Source organism: Schistocerca piceifrons, chromosome 1, assembly GCF_021461385.2.
Source record: "Schistocerca piceifrons isolate TAMUIC-IGC-003096 chromosome 1, iqSchPice1.1, whole genome shotgun sequence".
Taxonomy (NCBI): Eukaryota; Metazoa; Arthropoda; class Insecta; order Orthoptera; family Acrididae; genus Schistocerca; species Schistocerca piceifrons.
This window is the reverse complement of record NC_060138.1, coordinates 158,045,866-158,065,872: the sequence shown is the minus strand read 5'-3', so window position 1 is coordinate 158,065,872 and position 20,007 is coordinate 158,045,866. Positions and strand designations below refer to the sequence as shown.

At 42.3% G+C, this 20,007-nt stretch overlaps 1 protein-coding gene across 1 annotated transcript in view; it reads left to right on the top strand.

Annotated features, from left to right (window-relative positions):
- LOC124793773 (trithorax group protein osa-like) overlaps nucleotides 1-20,007 on the top strand; it is a gene marked incomplete at its 5' end in the record, with an annotated part of 285,916 nt that overhangs the window by 151,791 nt on the left and 114,118 nt on the right. The window contains 2 exons of the mRNA XM_047258050.1: nucleotides 10,988-11,182; nucleotides 15,509-15,571. Coding sequence (XP_047114006.1) covers nucleotides 10,988-11,182; nucleotides 15,509-15,571 — 258 coding nt within the window. The remainder of the gene's footprint in view (nucleotides 1-10,987; nucleotides 11,183-15,508; nucleotides 15,572-20,007) is intronic.

Here is a 20,007-nt window from a genome sequence, read left to right as displayed (position 1 = left end):
CTCTTCAGTGATGTGTCCAGCTTGGTTGTCATTCAGCTTGATTGTCATCCGTGGAAGGAAGCGTAAACGGAAGAAGCTGAGTTAAGAGCCAGTTTCATTTCATTTGTCGTTCCCTTAAATGAGGGATCCTAGTAGTGGCAGTATATATTCTGTCAATGAGGCGTAGTTAATGATCGCATTGTCGACGAAATGTTTTAAATTTAGAAATGGTTCAAATGGCTCTGAGAACTATGGGGCTTAACATCTGAGGTCATCAGTCCCCTAGATCTTAGAACTATTTAAACCTAACTAACCTAAGGACATCACACACATCCATGCCCGAGGCAGGATTCGAACATGCGACCGAAGCGGTCGCGCGGTTCCAGCCTGAAGTGCCTAGAACCGCTCGATCACACTGGCCAGCCAAATTTACAATAATAAAAAATAAACTGTTGTAGGGTATCTGAAGTACACCAGCACAAGGGAAGAGCCAGGAAAGTCCACGCATGATTATCCTAGTTCCTGATAAAACGTTCGTATCGATCAGGAAGCCTTAGTTGTATGATATTACACACAGAGCACCCTTGCGAACTCATAGATCTGCATATATACACATGTTATTGTACAGTATTTGATGGCAAAGGATAATATGTACCAATATTACCGTTCTTCTGTACTTCTACAGTCGCGTATTGAGAGAGGGAAAAAGCCATCTACATGACTCTGTACACGCCCTAATCTATCTTCTCTTATTCTCACGATCCCTACGAGAGATGTACGATGGAGGGAGCAAAATGGTTGCACAGTCTTCTTCCAATGCCGTTTCTTTATATTTATGCATCAGGATTTCGCGACAAGATCGTCGCTTTCTTCCAAAGAAATTAAATTCCCTGAGCATCACTGTTACACCTTCTGATGGGTGATACCGATCTGTTACGATCCTAGCAGCGTGTCTTTGAATTCGTTCTGTCTATTGTCATTGATAATGATTGAAAACGCTAAAACAGTACTCTAGAACTGGTCGCTGTAACTTTTTGTGTGTGATTTGGTTAACGGATGCATTGCTCTTTCCCAGATCTCCTCAAACAAATCGAGTTCTTCTATTCGCCTTCTGTAATGCTAATTTTATATGTTCGTCGCATTTCATTTCGCTTATTAGTATTGCACCTTAATAATTTAAGGATGTGGCGTACTTCAGACGCTCGCCACTAATAGTTTGATCGTATACTATCGAGTCGTTTCTCTTTGCTGTGGGAATTACCTTGTATTTACCCATTTACCGTATTCCTTTAGTTCCACTGAGCAACAAATTTTCAATCATTCAACACCATAAATTAAAACTACGCCTGACGTCACTTTGGACACGCAGCCCTGCCTCCTTAATAATCCGTTGTTCTCTCCCACGAGGCCCTTCTCACTATTTAAAGCCGAGATGCGTTTGTCCCGAAGATGTCTTTCGAAAAGCAGCCAAATTTGCGTGATTCTACGCGTACAGCCGTCGGCAGATTGAAGAGTGAGCAAGCAAGTCCCCATCTTTTACCTGGCTACGTTCAGGGAACACCTATGAGCTGTTTCCCAATGTTTTACCAACCATCCGCAGCGCGCCTTTGATAGTAATGGCAACACAGTGCACTGAGACGTCCAGGAAGCCATTATTTTCATTAACTACATCAACACTACGCTTACAGAATGAGACTGCCTTCTATCAGACAACAAAATCATGTAGTAAATTAGATAGCAAAGAATCTCATAAGAGTGACAGATTAAAATACTATTTATGAGTCGACTACACATACAGAGCGCAATGCCTATCCGTGCCAATGCATGACCTTCAATTATGCCCTCCTAAACGGATGTATTTTGTTAGGGATTCCAACAATGTGTACACCAATCTTCCTAAAGAATTTCAATCGCTTATAAAAAATTAAAAAAATGAAAAAGTCGGTTCTCACAGAGATATACTACGGGATTCATTGTAGAAGTTTTTCGTGTGTAACTCGAGATCAACATACGTGTTTTAAGAGAGATTGCACCACTTTAAGACATATCAGCTTTGTATCTTACAAGGGAACCTCCCCATCGCACCCCCCTCAGATTTAGTTATAAGTTGGCACAGTGGATAGGCCTTGAAAAACTGAACACAGATCAGTCGAGAAAACAGGAAGAAGTTGTGTGGAACTATGAAAAAAAATAAGCGAAATATACAAACTGATTAGTCCATGCGCAAGATATGCAACATCAAGGAGGACGTGAGCTTAGGAGCGCCGTGGTCCCATAGTTAGCGTGAGCCTCTGCGGAACCAGAGGTCCTTGGTTCAAGTTTTCCCTCGAGTGAGAGGTTTAATTTTTTTATTTTCAGACAATTATCAAAGTTCAGACACTCACACATAATCAACTTCGCTCTCCAAAATTCCAGGACATGTTCAGATTTGCTTGGACATATGCAGGATTTGACGGTCTACACAAGGAAAAATTTGAAAACGTTAAAAACATATGTTTTGACAGAGCACAAGGAAAACTGTGCGACTGTGAAACTGTTGCATTCATTTGTTGCAGTTTATGTGACAAACTCTTATTGTTTCATCACTTTTTTGGGAGTGATTATCACACCCACAAGAAAACCTAAATGGGGCAAGGTAGAAGAATCTTTTTACCCATTCGCCTAGTGTACAAGTTAGGTGGGTCGAAAACATATTCCTGTCATGTGACGCACATGCCGTCACCAACGTCGTATAGAATATATCAGACGTGTTTTCCTGTGGAGGAATCGGTTGACCTATGACCTTGCGATCAAATGTTTTCAGTTCCCATTGGAGCGGCACGTCCTTTCGTCTACTAATCGCACGGTTTTGCGGTGCGGTCGCAAAGCACAGACACTAAACTTATTACAGCGAACAGAGACGTCAATGAACGAACGGACGGATCATAACTTTGCGAAAATAAAGAATGTAAACTTTTCACTCGAGGGAAGAGTTGAACCAAGGACCTCTCCTTCCGCAGCTGCTCACGCTAACCACGGGACTACGGCGCTCCTGAGCTCACTCTCTCCTTAATGTTCCTATCTTTCGCATGGACTACTCAGTTTGTGTATTTTGCTTATTTTTTTCATAGTTCCACACAACTTCTTCCTGTTCTCTCGATTGATCTGTGTTCAGTTTTTCAAGGCCTATCAACTGTGTCAACTTATAACTAAATCTGACGGGGGTGCGATGTGGAGGTTCCGTTGTTAGAATAAGATTTATAGCAACCGATATATACATTTAGTTACGGAATGCGAAGAGCTATCGTTACTCACAAATCCTGAGGGCTTTATCTCTAATTTCGAAACAATGCCCTATATTGCGTAAGCATCAAAGATTTTACAAGATCGGAACATATTCTATCGGCGAAAACTTTAATTAACTACCGGAAGATGAAAAAGTCAGTATAAATTTGAAAACTGAATAAATCACTTAATAATGTAGATAGAGAGGTAGAAATTGACACACATGCTTGGAATGACATCGGGTTTTATTAGAACCTAAAAAATACAAAAGTTCAAATGTCTGACAGATGACGCTTCATCTGATCAGAATATCAATAATTAGCATAACAAAGTAAGACAAAGCAAAGATGACGTTCTTTACAGGAAATGCTCAATATGTCCACCATCATTCCTCAACAATAGCTGTAGTCGAGGAATAATGTGAACAGCACTGTAAAGCATGTCCGCAGTTATGGTGAGGCATTGGCGTCGGATGTTGTCTTTCAGCATTACTACAGATGTCGGTCGATCACGGTACACTTGCGACTTCAGGTAACCCCAAAGCCAATAATCGCGCGGACTGAGGTCTGGGGACCTGGGAGGCCAAGCATGACGAAAGTGGTGGCTGAGCACACGATCATCACCAAACGATGCGCGCAAGAGATCTTTTACGCGTCTAGCAATATGGAGTGGAGCGCCATCCTGCATAAAAATCGTACGTTCCAGCAGGTGTTTATCAGCCAGGCTGGGGATGATGCGATTCTGTAACATATCGGCGTACCTCTCACCCGTCACGGTAGCAGTTACTGGCGTTTTGCTGGACATTTTATGAACTTTGTTTTTTTTTTTTTTTTTGTTCTAATAAAACCCCATGTCATTCCAAGCATGTGTGTCAGTTTTTACCTCTCTATCTACATTATTCCGTAGTTTATTAAGTTTTCAAATTTATACTGACTTTTTGATCACCCGGTACTTACGCTAGTAACTGCTATAAGAAACACAAGAAATGCACACACACATCAACTCACTGCTTTAAAAAAAGAAGAGTACAGTATTAGCGTACAGGTATAGCATTTGTAGCGTTCTTCCGGGAAAGGAAATTTCCTCTAATACGAGCGCTGCTCACTCTTCAATTTACTTGTGGACTATACGGAGATGACAGAAACTTGACAGTTGCGGGCATAGCGAAAGAAGCGCAAAATGTGTGGAGCATGCTGGCACGCTGATTTGTGTAAAGATGTTTAAGTTCACAGGAGGCGTCAATAGGCGTTAGGCGCGGTATGACGGGCGTGTTTTGCTGCGCAGCGGGTGGCGCGTGCGGCCGAGCTCCGGCGCAGGCCCCCCCGGCCCCCCTGCCCCCCGGCCCGCGCACAGAGGCAGGGACGGTAAGGAGCTGATCCAGTGTCCCACGGTGGGCTGCGACGGCATGGGCCATGTGTCTGGCAACTACGCCACCCACAGAAGGCAAGCGCAGACTTTCAGGTATTGTGGTAGCCTGCCGCGGGCTGGCCCGCACGCCCACTGCCCGCTCCCGGTCCGCGGCAGGCTAGCATTAGTCGGTCCATGTGTTCACCTTTTTTTTCGACTTTTGACCGTATTTGATCGTATTGTGCCTTCTTTGTTTTTAGCAGTATCTTTTTGGAACCCCCCTTGACACCTGTGTTCAGTAGTGGGCGCCTGCCGCCAGCCCTGCCCGCGCCTCGCCACGCCTTGGCTCTGGGTCAGGTCCCGCTCCCCCCCCCCCCCCCCCCCCTCTGTTCTGTTGTGTTGCTTGGCAATCGTTGCGCCCTGCAGCTGCCGCCGGGCACACTGCACGGCGCGCCCCCGCCCGCCCCGACCCGCGTCTCCGACACAATATGTGTGTGTGATGTGACTGTCTGTTCGACTTTATTTTTATCGTCTGTGTTTTTCAGTTAGCAGCATCGTATTTTGCTCTTTCGTTCTTGTCGTAATCCTTATTGTTTTTCTTTAAAAATAGCTGATTGCACGTGGTATGTTTTGTAAGTGTATGAAATTGGTGTTTTCTCTGTAGGTTGTTGTTGTGGAGTTGACAGTTTACTTGCATCAAGTCTTAACGCTTGTCGGATTTCCGCAGAGTAAATTGCTCTGTGTAATGGCTCTACATACATTGTTGCGGACCTGATCGATCTTCACCTTCTCTTTTCACTCAAGAGCAAACAGTAGAACCGTAAATTATAGATGATTGTTTCACAAATACTTGATTGAATGAGCATTTGGCATGCTTAAATTTTGCTTTATGCAAATTGTCAGGGCTGAAAGAACAAGAAACACTGAAGGATTAGCGCGCGCGTCTTTTGTTAATGAAGCGTGTTGTCATGCCATCGTTAAGGAGTCTAACATGCTGTACTCCACATGTACGTCTGTTAGCGCCCGGCTGTTTGTAATTTACAGTTCCTGGACGTTAACTAAAGTGGATCGCAAAGTAAGGCCCAAACATATGCGGAATAGAATTCTCCTTTCAGTTTATGATTTACTCCGCAGCTTTTCAACTACGCTTGAAAAAATACATGATTTTTCAAAATAACAACATTCTGCACTCAGATTTCAATGGTTACTCCCATGAGTACTTTCACGAATCGTGGTACGACAAAGGGTTATACAACATAATGAGGTTTTTTTTTCATTCTCTTACCGCTATCATAGACATACGTTCAGAACAATAATGTAGCAGTAGCGTTACACCAACGATCCATCTGTTTTTTTTACTCAGGGTGTACAGTGCCTGCGGTCTCCTTAGATTTGTTTCAGTCACAGAGTAATTCACCATGTATCACAAGTTAGTAAGACATTTGTCTAAAACGTGCACAGTTTCCATTCAAACATAACTCATTCCGAAGCATTTCCACACGATGGTAATTTCAACACATACTACTGCGCGAAATTATAATACACTAACAGCCAACAATATGGAGGCTGCAAAATATCCAGCAAAAAGTTTTGCTACATGGCTGAAGCCGAAACCGTCTCACATTTCGTTACAATGGTCGTGAAAAACTGTACTGCATACGATGGAATACGTTTCAGACCCACACTTGAAACAACTTTTCTTTTTGCAGGTCATACATTCACCTGATGGAAACATATAGAAGGATGGTGCTTTATCGTTAATTAAATCCTGCATCAGAGCTAGGAGGAAAGCTATCCACTAGTTAGATGTGTAATTACTTATGTTAGCCACATTTTTGAATCAGTTATAAATAAGCGCCAGAATGAATAGAATTTCTATTTGTCGAAATACATGTCTGAATCTAAAAACCCTAAGGTGGTTCTCACAGCATGCTATTCAAGTTTCCTTCAGTCTACATAATCTGTTTACCCTCAAATCTGGTGGTGTGTTTAAAGCCAGCCCACAAATAATCTAAGGTATATGTCAAAATTCTCAACAGCTTTCTAGTCTCCAAAATTGAAATATGAAACATTACAACATTTCCCTTCCCCTTGCCCTCCGACCTCCCCTCCTGACAGTCAATTGCTCCATCCTTCACTGATTTTGAGCAGATGAATAGACGCCATTACCACACGTTCTATTCTTCGCCTAGATAACGACGTACATATGGATCTTATTTAACACAACGTGGACTCAAGAAAAGGTGCCACAAGAGTAGAGACTATCTGTTGTTGCGAACTTACATAGAACAAGGGAAAAGAGAAAAGTTCGAAAACCATAAATGTCCTTGCTTAACACAGCTTATACGATATACTCGGAATTAAAACCCAGAAAATAAAAGAAAGCATACTAGAAGAGCAAACGAGATCATGTATAGAGTACATTTTACCGTTAACCAAATAATTGAGAAACATTCTTGCATATCAAAGAAAAACTCATCTTCTGTTTACAGGCTATATGAGAGCATTCGATAAAGTTTATTATAAAAAAACTGCGAAAGGCAATAATAAAAAGCGAGCATAGGATTCGGAAATAGCAACGGATATAATTCCAAGAACAAATGTGCACTGGAAACATAATACGAAGATTCAGTTACATTAACGGCAACATTTAAAGGTTTAAAAAGAAAGGAAAAGCAGGGACCACGTGTAATTTTACAAAACAATGATTATTCCTACGCTTGTGTATGGGAATGAGGTACATGCTATAACGAAAGAGAAATAAAGAAGACCAAGGAAACCAGAAATGTGCTTATTGGAGAAGCACAGCACGATGGACAAGAATAGACGGAAAAAGACTCGTACAAATAACAAAAGAATATTACTCACCGACTTTTTATAATTCACTGTTTCTTACTAAGGGACTTTTTATAATTCACTGTTTCTTACCAATGGAACGGAAAAACGGAAAAACCAGTACGGTCAATAAGATGTCGTTACAAGCTGTACTTCCTAATACGCGTAGAAAGGGGAAGATCCTCTGAAAGCGTTTCGAAAAAAACTGAAAAGTTTTAATTTATTTTTATACTTCCCGAAGACTTTTCAAAGAAGTTCCTTACGTCAGTGATCTGTACAAAGAGACAAACGATCCAATATGTGTTTCTTCCTGGAAACAACACTTTCAATCTTTGTTCGTGGCTTTATCGCAAAATTGTTAAGAAGAATTAGACGTAACGCGTTAAAAGACTTGATACTGAATCGTAAGAACTTTTAAAAGAAAAAGGTACAATGAGAACTATGCACGAAGCTTACATGTGTTAAATGTTTCTTTCGAAACGCTCAAGAATGGCGGTAACGTATTTTCGTGTGCTCGCCACATTTACTCTTAAATCCCTCTGGTATACCTGCTACTCAACTCGGATTATCACTGAACAGCAGTAATCGAACTCTGGTTTTGGCATTATGCGAGCTAATAAAAAGGGCCTATTCAAAGCATGCATGCGATAACTATCTAGGCAAAAAATTAGTAAAAATCGTTCGACGTACTTGCTTCAGTGATTCTTGTTCAACACCCTGTTGCTTGCAATTTGTATTGTTCCTAGTTGTTGCCCATAATTCATAAACTGCCTGTTGTGTAATATTTCATATGTGAAAACATTGCAGCCCATGTCCGCGTATCTTCGATGCAGTTCCTGCAAACAGCAACATAAAAAAATGGTGCTGGTTGTTCGATACAATCCTTTATTTCGAATGCACAGATGTCACTGCATTTTGCCCGTATATGCTTTTAATCGCTATAGAAAGTCACGACTTTTCATAAATTATAATAAAAACCTAATGGATTATGACAACTATGGTCATATTAAGAGTTTTACTACCTTTTGAACAACCTCTTTAAAAGACTCATGAAATTTAAAATCTGTACGCCTTAAATGTACAAAATTTGTATATCCACTAGAACTCAGTCATTCACTCGTTGACATTCTCCTTGAACAGAAATTTCTGTAATAACTTATAAATTTTATAAATCGACTGAAATCCGCTAAAGACGTTGGCAATAATAAAAATGTTTCCTTTTCATATTGCACTATATCACATATATGGCGCCGTCATTCATTGAATTGACGTCTTGGTAACTGAAAGCGCAGTCTTGGTGCAGTACACATCCCTGCCAGAAAACCAATTACGACACTGAGTGTTAAAGCAACACGACCTGCTGTTTATCAGTGACGTCAGAGTTGTAATAAGTAACAGCCCACACATCCCCAAATATTGTACTGTTCATAAAGGGTTGAATCGCTTAGTGCTGAAATTACATGTTGCTGTCGAACAATCGCGGAGTGCAGGTGCAGTTCATATTCCAAATCATGAATACGGTGTCCTGTCTATTCCCGCCCATTATCAAGTATTCCCTGTATAACGGGTGGGGGCTCTACTTGAAGTACGTGAGTACAGCATACGCACAAATGGAATCTCAGGGCCATCAGTAGGCTAGCGTCGTCTTGTTGGAAACCAACTCCTGGACTTGAAGCTTGGAAAGATAACGTGTGGAACAGCAGAATTCCTTCGATGTACAGTAGCACAGTAGTACATGTTTTTTGATATGGAAAATCATAGACGGTATAAACTTTGATTATTTGTGAAAGATATAACACTGCTAATCCTAAATACAGTTTTTTTCCGCTAGCGACATCAGAGATTGTAACATTGCAAAGTTAGGGACAGAGACTAAGAAGGTACGTTAGGATGCAGAAACAATAGCAAGATATTTCTAGCAGAGAGTGCTATAGTGAAGCTTGGAACAAGCAACCATTAGTTTATTCTTGTCTCACTGCCGATCGTTTCTCCCTTCTAGCAAGCTTTCTGTTTCTTCCAAGACCAAATTACAATGTAAAGAAGTTTCAAGTGTCTGTGACTATGAAGCCCAAATTGTGCAAGTAACTGGCAGTTTTATATGACACTCACGTACCATTGTAGTGACGTCGGCCGAAATCTGTTAGTTGATCGCAAGCTACTTCTTCACTATATCTACACTACGACAGTCTCCGCGAGCCACCTAATGATGTGTGGAAGAAAGTACTTTACATACAGCTGCCACTTCCCTCCTTTTCCTGTTCCATCCGCGTATGGTTCGCGGGAAGAACGATTGCTGGTTCGAATCTCTCTAATTTTACCTTCATGGTCTTTTGACGATATTTACGTAGTAAGAAGCAATATATTAGTTGATTCTTCTGGAAACGTACGCTCTATATGTCCTTGAGGCATGAATGCCGCAGGGAAAGATCGTTGGAGTTACAGTATATCCACTGATATGAAGACACTACGAAAGTATGTCAAAAGGAACTGCAGCTCCTTCCTTCTTCAACGTCCATTACCCATAAGCACAGGAACTTCAGCTTTGAGACTCCTACGTCAATGTAGTTGTTAATCATATTTCCTAATTTGTTTTCAAAATGTAGGTGTAGTTCTATGCTAGATGACGATTAAGACCTGACAATTAAAACTATCCGATAACAATCGCTATTTCACCCTACCTTACTATTCTGAATGATTTACAACCATGTTTGCCGTCATACGTCTTTGAATACCTGCGAAAAATTATTTAGCCTCATTATTTTCATTATTGCAGTGGAGACGTATCTATTTCAACTTAATTTATGGAGTGAAATCTGAGATCAGAATGTTGTGAAGCTTAGTTTCCGCTCCCGCGGAAAAAGTGCGGTAGGAACCGTGGAGTACGGCCACGTACATCTCACATTTACAGGGACAGAGCTAGAATTCACCAGCGGTTATTATTGGAATAAATTATTTCTCAAGTCGATCATCTATTTTGCTCAAATCAAGATATATTTTGCAGGTGTTTGTTTCCGACATGATTACTGAAATGAATATTTTATAAATAAATAATGAAATTAATATTTATAAAGAGGTCTTCTCCGTTAACGAATGATTGCCCTTAAAACACGAATTAGCGGAAAGAAAATATCAAAACAGATTCACTGCAGACAAAACTAAAACTGGAATGGGGACTACTGATCATAACTACTCCTTCCGACTAGTCAAGCACGTTCAGCTTGTTATTCAGAAATCGAACACATGGTCATCATCAAACATACATTCCGTAAACTTGGAAAACAGAGCAGTTAGTGGCGCTATAGCCGGCACATTTCGATTCCAAATTTTAGTGCCTATGAATGATTACAGTATCCAGAAGCGCTAATAACGATTTGCGCACCATAGAAAAGAAGGTGTAATTGTGTGCAAAATGATATACTACGTTTGATGTCCTGAGCTACCTACATGATCCTGCGGCCGTTCCAGGCTGACAGTACGAGCTGTATAAAAGATTCGCGACATTGGCTGCTTGCTGTTATTGCTGTGCTGCTCACTTACGACGTAATTCTGCTTTCTGCCACAGCCTGTCCGGTTGCCCGCGTGCCGACCGGTCACAAATCCAGGCGCACTCACAAGAGCTGAAGTGCCCGACACCGGGGTGCGATGGCTCAGGTCATGCCACCGGTAACTACTCGTCGCACCGTTCGCTGTCGGGCTGCCCACGCGCCAACAAGCCCAAAAGCAAGCCGCGCGACGGTCAGGACTCCGAACCACTCAGGTGAGCACCAGAGCAGTTCTTTCACCCGCTACAACATCTTACAGGCCGAATACGGTACACTGACACATGCTTCGCATAGCCGAACGCATGAATCACAAAAACAGCCAAGTTTGCCTTATAATCTTCAAGACTTCTCCGTCCATTCAATTTCCAATTATACTGCGCAACACAATTAAAGAAATACTCTTTCGAAACCTCTTAATTGTTTCCCATTGTGACCCAGAAGTTCTAAATTTGGCTGAAAGTTGCCTACAACCTTTCTCTGCAATGGAGCAAAAGCGTGGTGCCCTGCGACGTAATCCTCGGACTCGTCGACGCTTCAGACAGCAAGGAGTCTACACACGTGAAAAAAAGGCCAGAGCTCAGAGGTTCATGTATGGTGTAAAATGGGTTAATGATGTCACATTGGCACCAAATTTTGCCAAAATTCTGCCCAATGCCACCGTGGATATGTCACACAGTGGGAAGATCGACGCATACATATCTCACCCCTCCTTTTGACACCTCCGCGATATAGGCCACAACCACGACCCCCAGCGCTGTAACCATGCGGTTTTCATATGAGTGGCCGAGGAAACCATTTACACACACAGCCGCTCAGGATAGACACGTAAAAGCCTCATGGGGTGGCATAAAGGTCGTCAGTGAAACCACCCCTTCACCTGAGGCATTGATTCCCACACATTTCGCAGCCGAAATCGACTGTTCACAGTGCGATGGACTACAGGACGACATTATTGACAATTTCAATTTTTGACACTGATGACACCTCACTGACACTTCAACCTCTTTGCAAATACATCGAACCCAATTAAGGTGCCAGCCGCGGTGGCCGAGCGGTTCTAGGCGCTACAGTCTGGCACCGCGCGACCGCTACGGTCGCAGCTTCGAATCCTGCCTCGGGCATGGATGTGTGTGATGTTCTTAGGTTAGTGAGGTTTAAGTAGTTCTAAGTTCTAGGGGACTGATGATCTCAGATGTTAAGTCCCATAGTGCTCACAGCCATTTGAACCATTTTTTTGTGAAGGACCTGGAATGCCGTGTACTCGTGTGAGGCCGTATTAGCAACACTTAGCAGAACTTAAAAGGGCCTCGTCGTGGTCTCCATTCGGCCAGCTGGTCGGTTCACGTAACACCAACATTTATGAGGCATACAGATGTGACACTGTCACGATGGAGGACTGCGTGGGCATGTCGTCGTCAAAGTTGCAGCAGAACACGTCTGATCACCACAAGGGAGGATCGCCATGTTATACACCACAAATATCATTACCACTTCCATTAGCGCTCGACATCCGAGAATAATAATGCACGCCCTGCAACATTCTGTATAATCCTGCGCCATTGGTCAGATAAGACTAGAGAATTATCGTCCCACCTGTTGGCTGCAGGTATCACCAAAGCTCAAACGGCTGCATTTGGAGTCGTGCCATGGCCAGAAAACATGAACTGTTGATGAATGCCATCGCACTTTGTTTAGCGATGAATAGCCGTTCTGCACTGCCCTATATGACCATCGTCGGCGGGTATGGCGCCGAGCTGCAGAAGCATAGCGGTGTTCTTCAGGGCGTCATGGTGTTGGGAAGTCATCGGGTATGACTTCAAATCACGTCTCGTACTGTTAGAGGCAACTCTGACGACACAACGGCACGCCACGGGTAAACTGTATCTTCATGTGTTACCTCTCATGCGACAGCATCGTTGTGCTATTTTTCAACAGGACAACGCTCGTCCACACACGGCATATGTGTCTATGAACTGTCTACATCTTATGGAGGTACCTCCATGGCCAGCATGATCCACAGATCTGACCCCGAAGTAAGATGTGTGGGACCAGCTCGGACATAAACACTGTTTCAATGCCAGTACCCAGGATATTAAGAACGAGTTACAACAGTTGTGAGCGAGCTAGTGAAAATGGCTCTAAGCACTATGGGACTTAACATCTGAGGTCATCAGTCCCCTAGACTTAGAACTACTTAAACCTAACTAACCTAAGGACATCACACACATCCATGCCCGAGGCAGGATTCGAACCTGCGACCGCAGCAGCAGCGCGGTTCCCGTCTGAAGCGCCTAGAACCGCTCGGCCACAGAAGCCGGCAGCGAGCTAGTGCGTCTCAGGAGACGATGCCAACGGTTTTATGACACCTTTACCAAACGAATCAGTGCATTCATCCAGGCCATAGGGGATGCAACGTCAGTGAGGAAACTGGGCTCATGCTGTAATGTTCTTTGGGAATTTGACTCGATTTTCAAATCGGGGCTAAAACAACACATCCCCTCTCAACCTGTGAGGGTTCATTTCGTTTCCGTCTCCCTTTTTGGATGTTTCATTTTTTTCCTCAGGTAGCGTGTGTGAGTGTGTGTGTGTGTGTGTTTTATGTTTCACTTCAAGAATTTATTTATTGTTATTGAGAAATAATCCATATAGTCGACTGCAGATAACAAATAAATTTCTAATGGACACAATTATTGACTTCTGTTATTAACCGAAAACTTACAGACAATTTTTATCATGCTAATAACTTTGTAAGGGAATGCCAGATTAATCTTACTTGCGATGTGATCCTCATAAGGCGTAATTTCCCGTAAATGCAAAGTCAGTAGGTGACATAAAATCGTCGACTCATGAAAATGTCTTCGGTTAATCGGCTATATTGGGACTATTTAAAGAGTTCTCGCCGGCCGAAGTGGCCGTGCGGTTAAAGGCGCTGCAGTCTGGAACCGCAAGACCGCTACGGTCGCAGGTTCGAATCCTGCCTCGGGCATGGATGTTTGTGATGTCCTTAGGTTAGTTAGGTTTAACTAGTTCTAAGTTCTAGGGGACTAATGACCTCAGCAGTTGAGTCCCATAGTGCTCAGAGCCATTTTTAAAGAGTTCTCGTGTGGTATCGCTCTGTTACCAAATTAATGTTCGTGTTTCTAATTATGTATTTGCAAGAACCTGCATAATACTCTCATAATTAATACGATGCAGTTTAACGAATCTGTTACTTTCTAGAATGAACTTTCACTCTACAGTGGAGTGTGCGCTAATCTAAGACTTGCTGCAGAGTGTGTGCAGGGTTGGGATTCAAAACTTGGACCTTTGCCTTTCGCGGACTAGTTCTCTGCCGATTGAGCTATCCAAGCACGACTCACGACCCACCCTGATATATTTAGTTTCACCAGTAGCTCGTGTTCTACCTTCCAAATTTCCACAAAAGCTCTCCAGCTTTCCGATCTCGATTCTGCGATGAGATGGATGTTAAGGAATATCATTCTACAATATAATGTGGAAGGAGTTGCTAACTCGGCTGAATCAGTGTCGAAACAGATTTATCGGTTTCTGCTGTATCAGTGTAGTTCAAAACCTTTTCTTTTTTTGTCTAGAACCTTACAGCTCTCTGGTGGGCGACAAGAGATTGTGACGTAACAATAAGAAGACACGACGGTTTTTTTCAGTGCCGTTGTTGTTTACTAGTTTGTTTGACTATGTGTGTGTGTGTGTGTGTGTGTGTGAGAGAGAGAGAGAGAGAGAGAGAGAGAGAGAGAGAGAGAGAGAGAGAGGTCATGTAAGTGATATGTCAAGTGATCCTTGTATTAATCGAGTGCCGCTGTGTGTCCAGTTTTAACAGAGGTCAGAGCCTACTGGAGACGACCCCTTCATGAAACAATTGAAAACGTCTGTTTTTAGGATGCCACATGGAATATAAATCAGATATCAATTACCTGCATTGGACAGGTATGCTTATTTTTAGTTACATAGGAGTTACAGTTATCGCACCTCTAACGTGGAAGCTGTGCATGAGTGAGTCTCTACCCCTAATGGCAGCTGTAGTTCTTTCTGGCCATTACCAGTCCGACTTTGGGTGAGGAGAAACTGTTTCAGGCAATGGAAACGAAATACAAAAAAGGGAAAAATCTCTTCTTTGGTTTTTCAGTGTCAGTTTTCGTTGTATGGCAGGTAGTGTGCTGCTGCTTTCTTTTCGCTCCCCCTGGAGCTGCTATCGCAGGGGTCGGAAGGACGGCGTCATGCACGCGCGAGATGCCAATTTCCTCGAGATGCGTGTAGATGCGGGCGCGGCCGAGAGGGGCGCTGCCTCTTTATCAGGCTGGACCCGCTTGTCAGCCGACCGCCCGCAGCGCCCGTTGTCCCTGCGTCAGCGCGGCCTCAAGTTCATTGTATCTGCGGCCGGCCGCACGGCTGGACAATCGCACTGAGCCTCTCTCCTCTCTGTTCTGTTCCGTGCGTATGTAAGAGTTGCGCGGCCGGCGACAGGGACAAAGGCGCGCGCCTGCCATTGTGCTAGCTACAAAGCGACTGCTTGTGTGTTGCCGCAGGTGCCCCATCCCCGGCTGCGACGGCTCCGGACACGCCACCGGCAAGTTCCTGTCGCACAGGAGGTAAGTGGTCAGCAAGAGCAGCGGCTACGTGGTAGGCTGGCAGTCTGCGGAGCAACAGCAGCCGAATCCGAGGAACCATTCCGTCCGCATAGAGGCCGTCTGGCACTTTACTTGGTAGTAAAATTAATTAGAAAGGAGGTATGAATATCACCATCCGGATCCAGATTTCCTCAGCCGTATTTCAACAAGAATAACATCCAGTAAGAGAGCATTAGGTTCTTGAATTTCCAAAGAGTAATATCAGGCTAGTCTGTTTCGAATTTACTGGTTACTTTATATTCCATCTACAGTAGTCTAACAAACAAGACCACTTTTAAGTGTATCTTCCAACCCTTTGCCTAGACTTATTTTGGACAGTACTTCTAATTTTTTTCAGATGCGTGATACAAAACTATGTGAAGGCAGATAGTCACAGAATAGCACTTTCACAATAAGCTATAATGGAGTCACAAGTCACAGAATAGCACTTTCACAATAAGCTGTAATGGAGTAACGCTGTTTTCTTCAAAACCGAGTTAAAGTTGTGTTTAATAAGCAATATTGCCGAAAGTACTGATAAATTTGTCATTGTTCTATACTTTCCATTGTAGATATACAGATATGCTGTATAGTGCAAAGCAGACTATCTAACGTCATTGCACAAATTGTGCTTCCACTTTTCTGTCTTTTTGTCGATATAATTATAGACACTTATTATTATAAAACGCTGCTAAAGCAAAACGTACTGCATACGTTCAGGATAATCGGTAACACCAACAAATTTTAAGTAATAAAAGGTAACAGACACCTTCATTCACAAGTAAATTAGAATACACTATTTAGCAGTAGCTTATTTAAGAAAATGGAATTTACCTGAATTGTGTATGAAGTAAGGGTCTTCGCATGAGTATAAAATAAACTCGACAGTGCTGAACTGACGCTTCACTAATGACCCCGTTGTTGAAGGGATTTATTCCAGTCCACCTCCATCCGGCCACGGTCATTTCCGCACTGAAATAAAAGACTAACTTATTCAGATAGAAAGGTGAACGATACTCTAAACACCAATGAACACTATTCACTACATCATCCAAAGCCATACTGTGCAATAATGTTTTATGTTGACTTCTTTTGGCTTTTCTCTTCAAATGAAAATTTACTGATCGATGTATCGCGAAACGGAACGAAACAGTGCTAGAAAATTTCTATCTCCGGGTACACGGGTAGGTGCTGCGTTTCAAATTATCATTTCCGTGTAATCTGTACTTCAGAAACCACGGAATAGACGCGTGCCCCAACAGTTTCGTACTTACATTTTTGGCGCCTTTCAAATTTAATCTGTAAATTGGCAATGGGAATAAGTGCTGCTTTATGCCTTCATACATCTTTTAGTCTCTCTTCAGTCTTAAGCATGTTTACACGAATAACACGATATAGCGAGTAAAATGCTTGCACCATCTCCTGCGAATCTTAGTGCTTCGAAATTATCCCCGCAGAATGTCGCCGTAGTGTTTTAAATGTTCCGACTGTCTACAAATTCAACAGTTCTTGCAGTATCATCCCTATGTCGAGGCGCCTTACGTTAGAGTATTGGTTGTCAATTTGGAAGTTGTCGTCCAGTTGGAGGCGTTTTCACTCCTCGAGGGGCGTTAGAAGCAAAAGAGGCGTGTTGGGGCACTACAACGACACGGGGGCTTTTTTAGATTGTCAGTCACTTCAAAAATGAGATCAGAACAACTTATCAAAAGTATAAATACCAAAATGACTTTAAATACAATTTTGTTTTGCAAGAATATTTTAACTTCCAAAAGCTGCATTGATATCGGCAGGTGTAATAAACGTCTAAGAGTCAACACGTGGGCATGAATACAAAAAGCTTCAAGAGAAATGTAGGAACCGAGTCAGCATGGGCCAGCAGCAACGGAGCGTCAATATGGAGACTGGTGAAGCTGCTTGTATGTCTTTGTATGAAGTGGTTGTATTCCGTTCAGCACAGTGAAAATATGTCGTGTATAGTCAGTGGCATAACCAGTTTTCTCTGAATAGCTGAGAAAAATAATTGCCGCCAGTATTCAAATGAGTTCTTTAAATATGAATTCCTTCCCATGCCTGCAAGTAGATAATTACTCTTGTGCCTCATTTATGAAAAGACATTTTCAAATGAAGCTATGAAGCCTCATAGACTGAGTGATCATCTTGGACAATTGTATCCTAACAAAACGATTAAGTCTCTTTTATTTTTCCAAGCTTTAAAATTACAGTTCGAGAAAAAAATAGTGTTGACAAATCACACGGATAACGTACTCTCAGCGCATATTATGGTCTCCTTGCCTCCTAAAACGCCTTTTTATTGATAGTGAAATTTGGGAAATCGCAGCTATTGGGAAAACATAATTAATGTTCATCTGTTAAAAATATCAAATTTTACAAAAATATATTGAATATTATGAAATCTACGGCCTGAATTTTAAAAAGTGCTAAAATCATTGAAAATATTTTTGGTTGTCTTTTTTGCTTTTAGTCCTCGTTTTACAGCAGTTGCTGTTATAAAAGTAATTAAGGTTATATACGACTTTTGCGACTGTAACATAGTCTTATTTAGACCAAACGCGTTTCGCTCTATTTCGAAGCATTATCAGTGGTCAGTGATTGGTAGGAATTAAAAAATCTGACTACTGAAGATACTCTGAAATAAAGCGAACGGCTAATGGTCTACATAAGGCCTTCATAATAGTCACAAAAGACAGTGTACAACCTATATTAATCGTATATTTTTCAACATGGGTAAATTTAAGTTATCTTAATAAAAAATTATTACGCACAGAATATTTCCTATTTCTCAAGGTAGGGTTTTGTTACGGCACTACTTCGTACATGGTACGGCTGGTATACAAAGTAAACACTGACTGCTTTAAAACTAGGAAGACGTGCCGACGATGGTTAGTGAGGGCGAAACGGTGATAGCGCTGGCCACCATTCCAAGGCAACAACGGTGCGCAAGTTGATAAACGTATAACCTTCATCTCATAACCTTTATCTTCATAAAATGCTTCCATTAAACCATAATCTAATATACGTTTACTTACAAAGAGAACTAATAGGTTCATCAGACCCATATCGCGTCACTTGAGTACCACTACCTATCGTAATGCCTGTTGCGTGTTCCAAATTATATTACTGATTATAACTGAATAATGCAGAACTTGCTCCCCAGTTTCCTTTTTTTATATATAAGTACTAGCTGAGCATCCAGCGTTGCCTAGGTGCATTTACTCCATTCTTCTGTTAATCCATCTCCTCCTTCCCCTTCTCTCCATCACCTAGTCCCCCCTCCCCCTAACCAATATTTCTCTATCTCCTTCTACCCTACTCCATGTCCATCTACTAATACCCCTCTTTCTGTCCATTTGCTCCTCCTCCTCCTCCTCCTCCTCCTCCTCCTTTTCTTCCTCCTCGTCCTCCTCTCTATGTCCGACATTTCCATCCCCCTCTAAGTACATCTCCTCATTACCCCTCTAATTTCACCTCCTCACCCCCTCCTCTAAGTCAAGCTCCTCTTCTCTCCTCCCTCTGACCACCTTCTCCTTCCCCTCTCTTTGTCAGTCTCCTCATTCCCCTCTCTCTGTCCATCTCCTCCTCCTCTCTATCCGTCCATCTCATGCTCTTCCCTTCCTCTCTACGTTTCCTCTGCCCCTGTCTCTGTCTCGGTTCACCTCCTCCCCTCAACTGTATCCATCTCCTCCTAACCCTCTTTCTGTCCACTCCTCGTACCCACCTTCTCTCACCATCAGCAAGTTATCACATCCACCCCAATAGCAGGCTGATGGTTCTTACCACACCAGTATTTCTTTACAAATAGTAAGTAATATGTGTACAGTGTCTGGGTGAAAATTGATCCAGGAGCGTACGTGGACCCTTCTACCCATAGATTTGGCAGAGTATGCACATGTCACGTATCTTTCACAGATATTTAGCTCACGCACACATATTTGTACACATATTTCACCTGTATCTGTAGTGAATTTCGCCCCGCAGTTTCGTTTTCGCGCAGCTCAAACCTTAAGACGGCTTATCTTTTGAAATATGTGTCACATCGTGATATATGTTTGAAGCTACATTCACTTTTATGTGTGAATATTGTCTGAGAAGTGCGTTACGAATAGATTTAGTAAAAAAGCAGTAATAAATTTAAACATGATGCTGCAGTTTTCCAGGCATCTCAGTGTTTACGATGTCATATCTCTTGAACTACGTGTTGTACAATAATATAATTTTGCAGCTACATTCAGTGGTATATGTGAATATTGTCTGCAAAATGTGGCGTGGACACAATTGGTAGTATAGAAGTAATCAATTAAAACTTCATACCTAATGTGGCAGTTTTCCGCATGAAGAGCGAAAACGTAGTACGCTAAAACTTTTTTTTCTTTCATCATTTTGTGGGGGTTGTCAGAGCA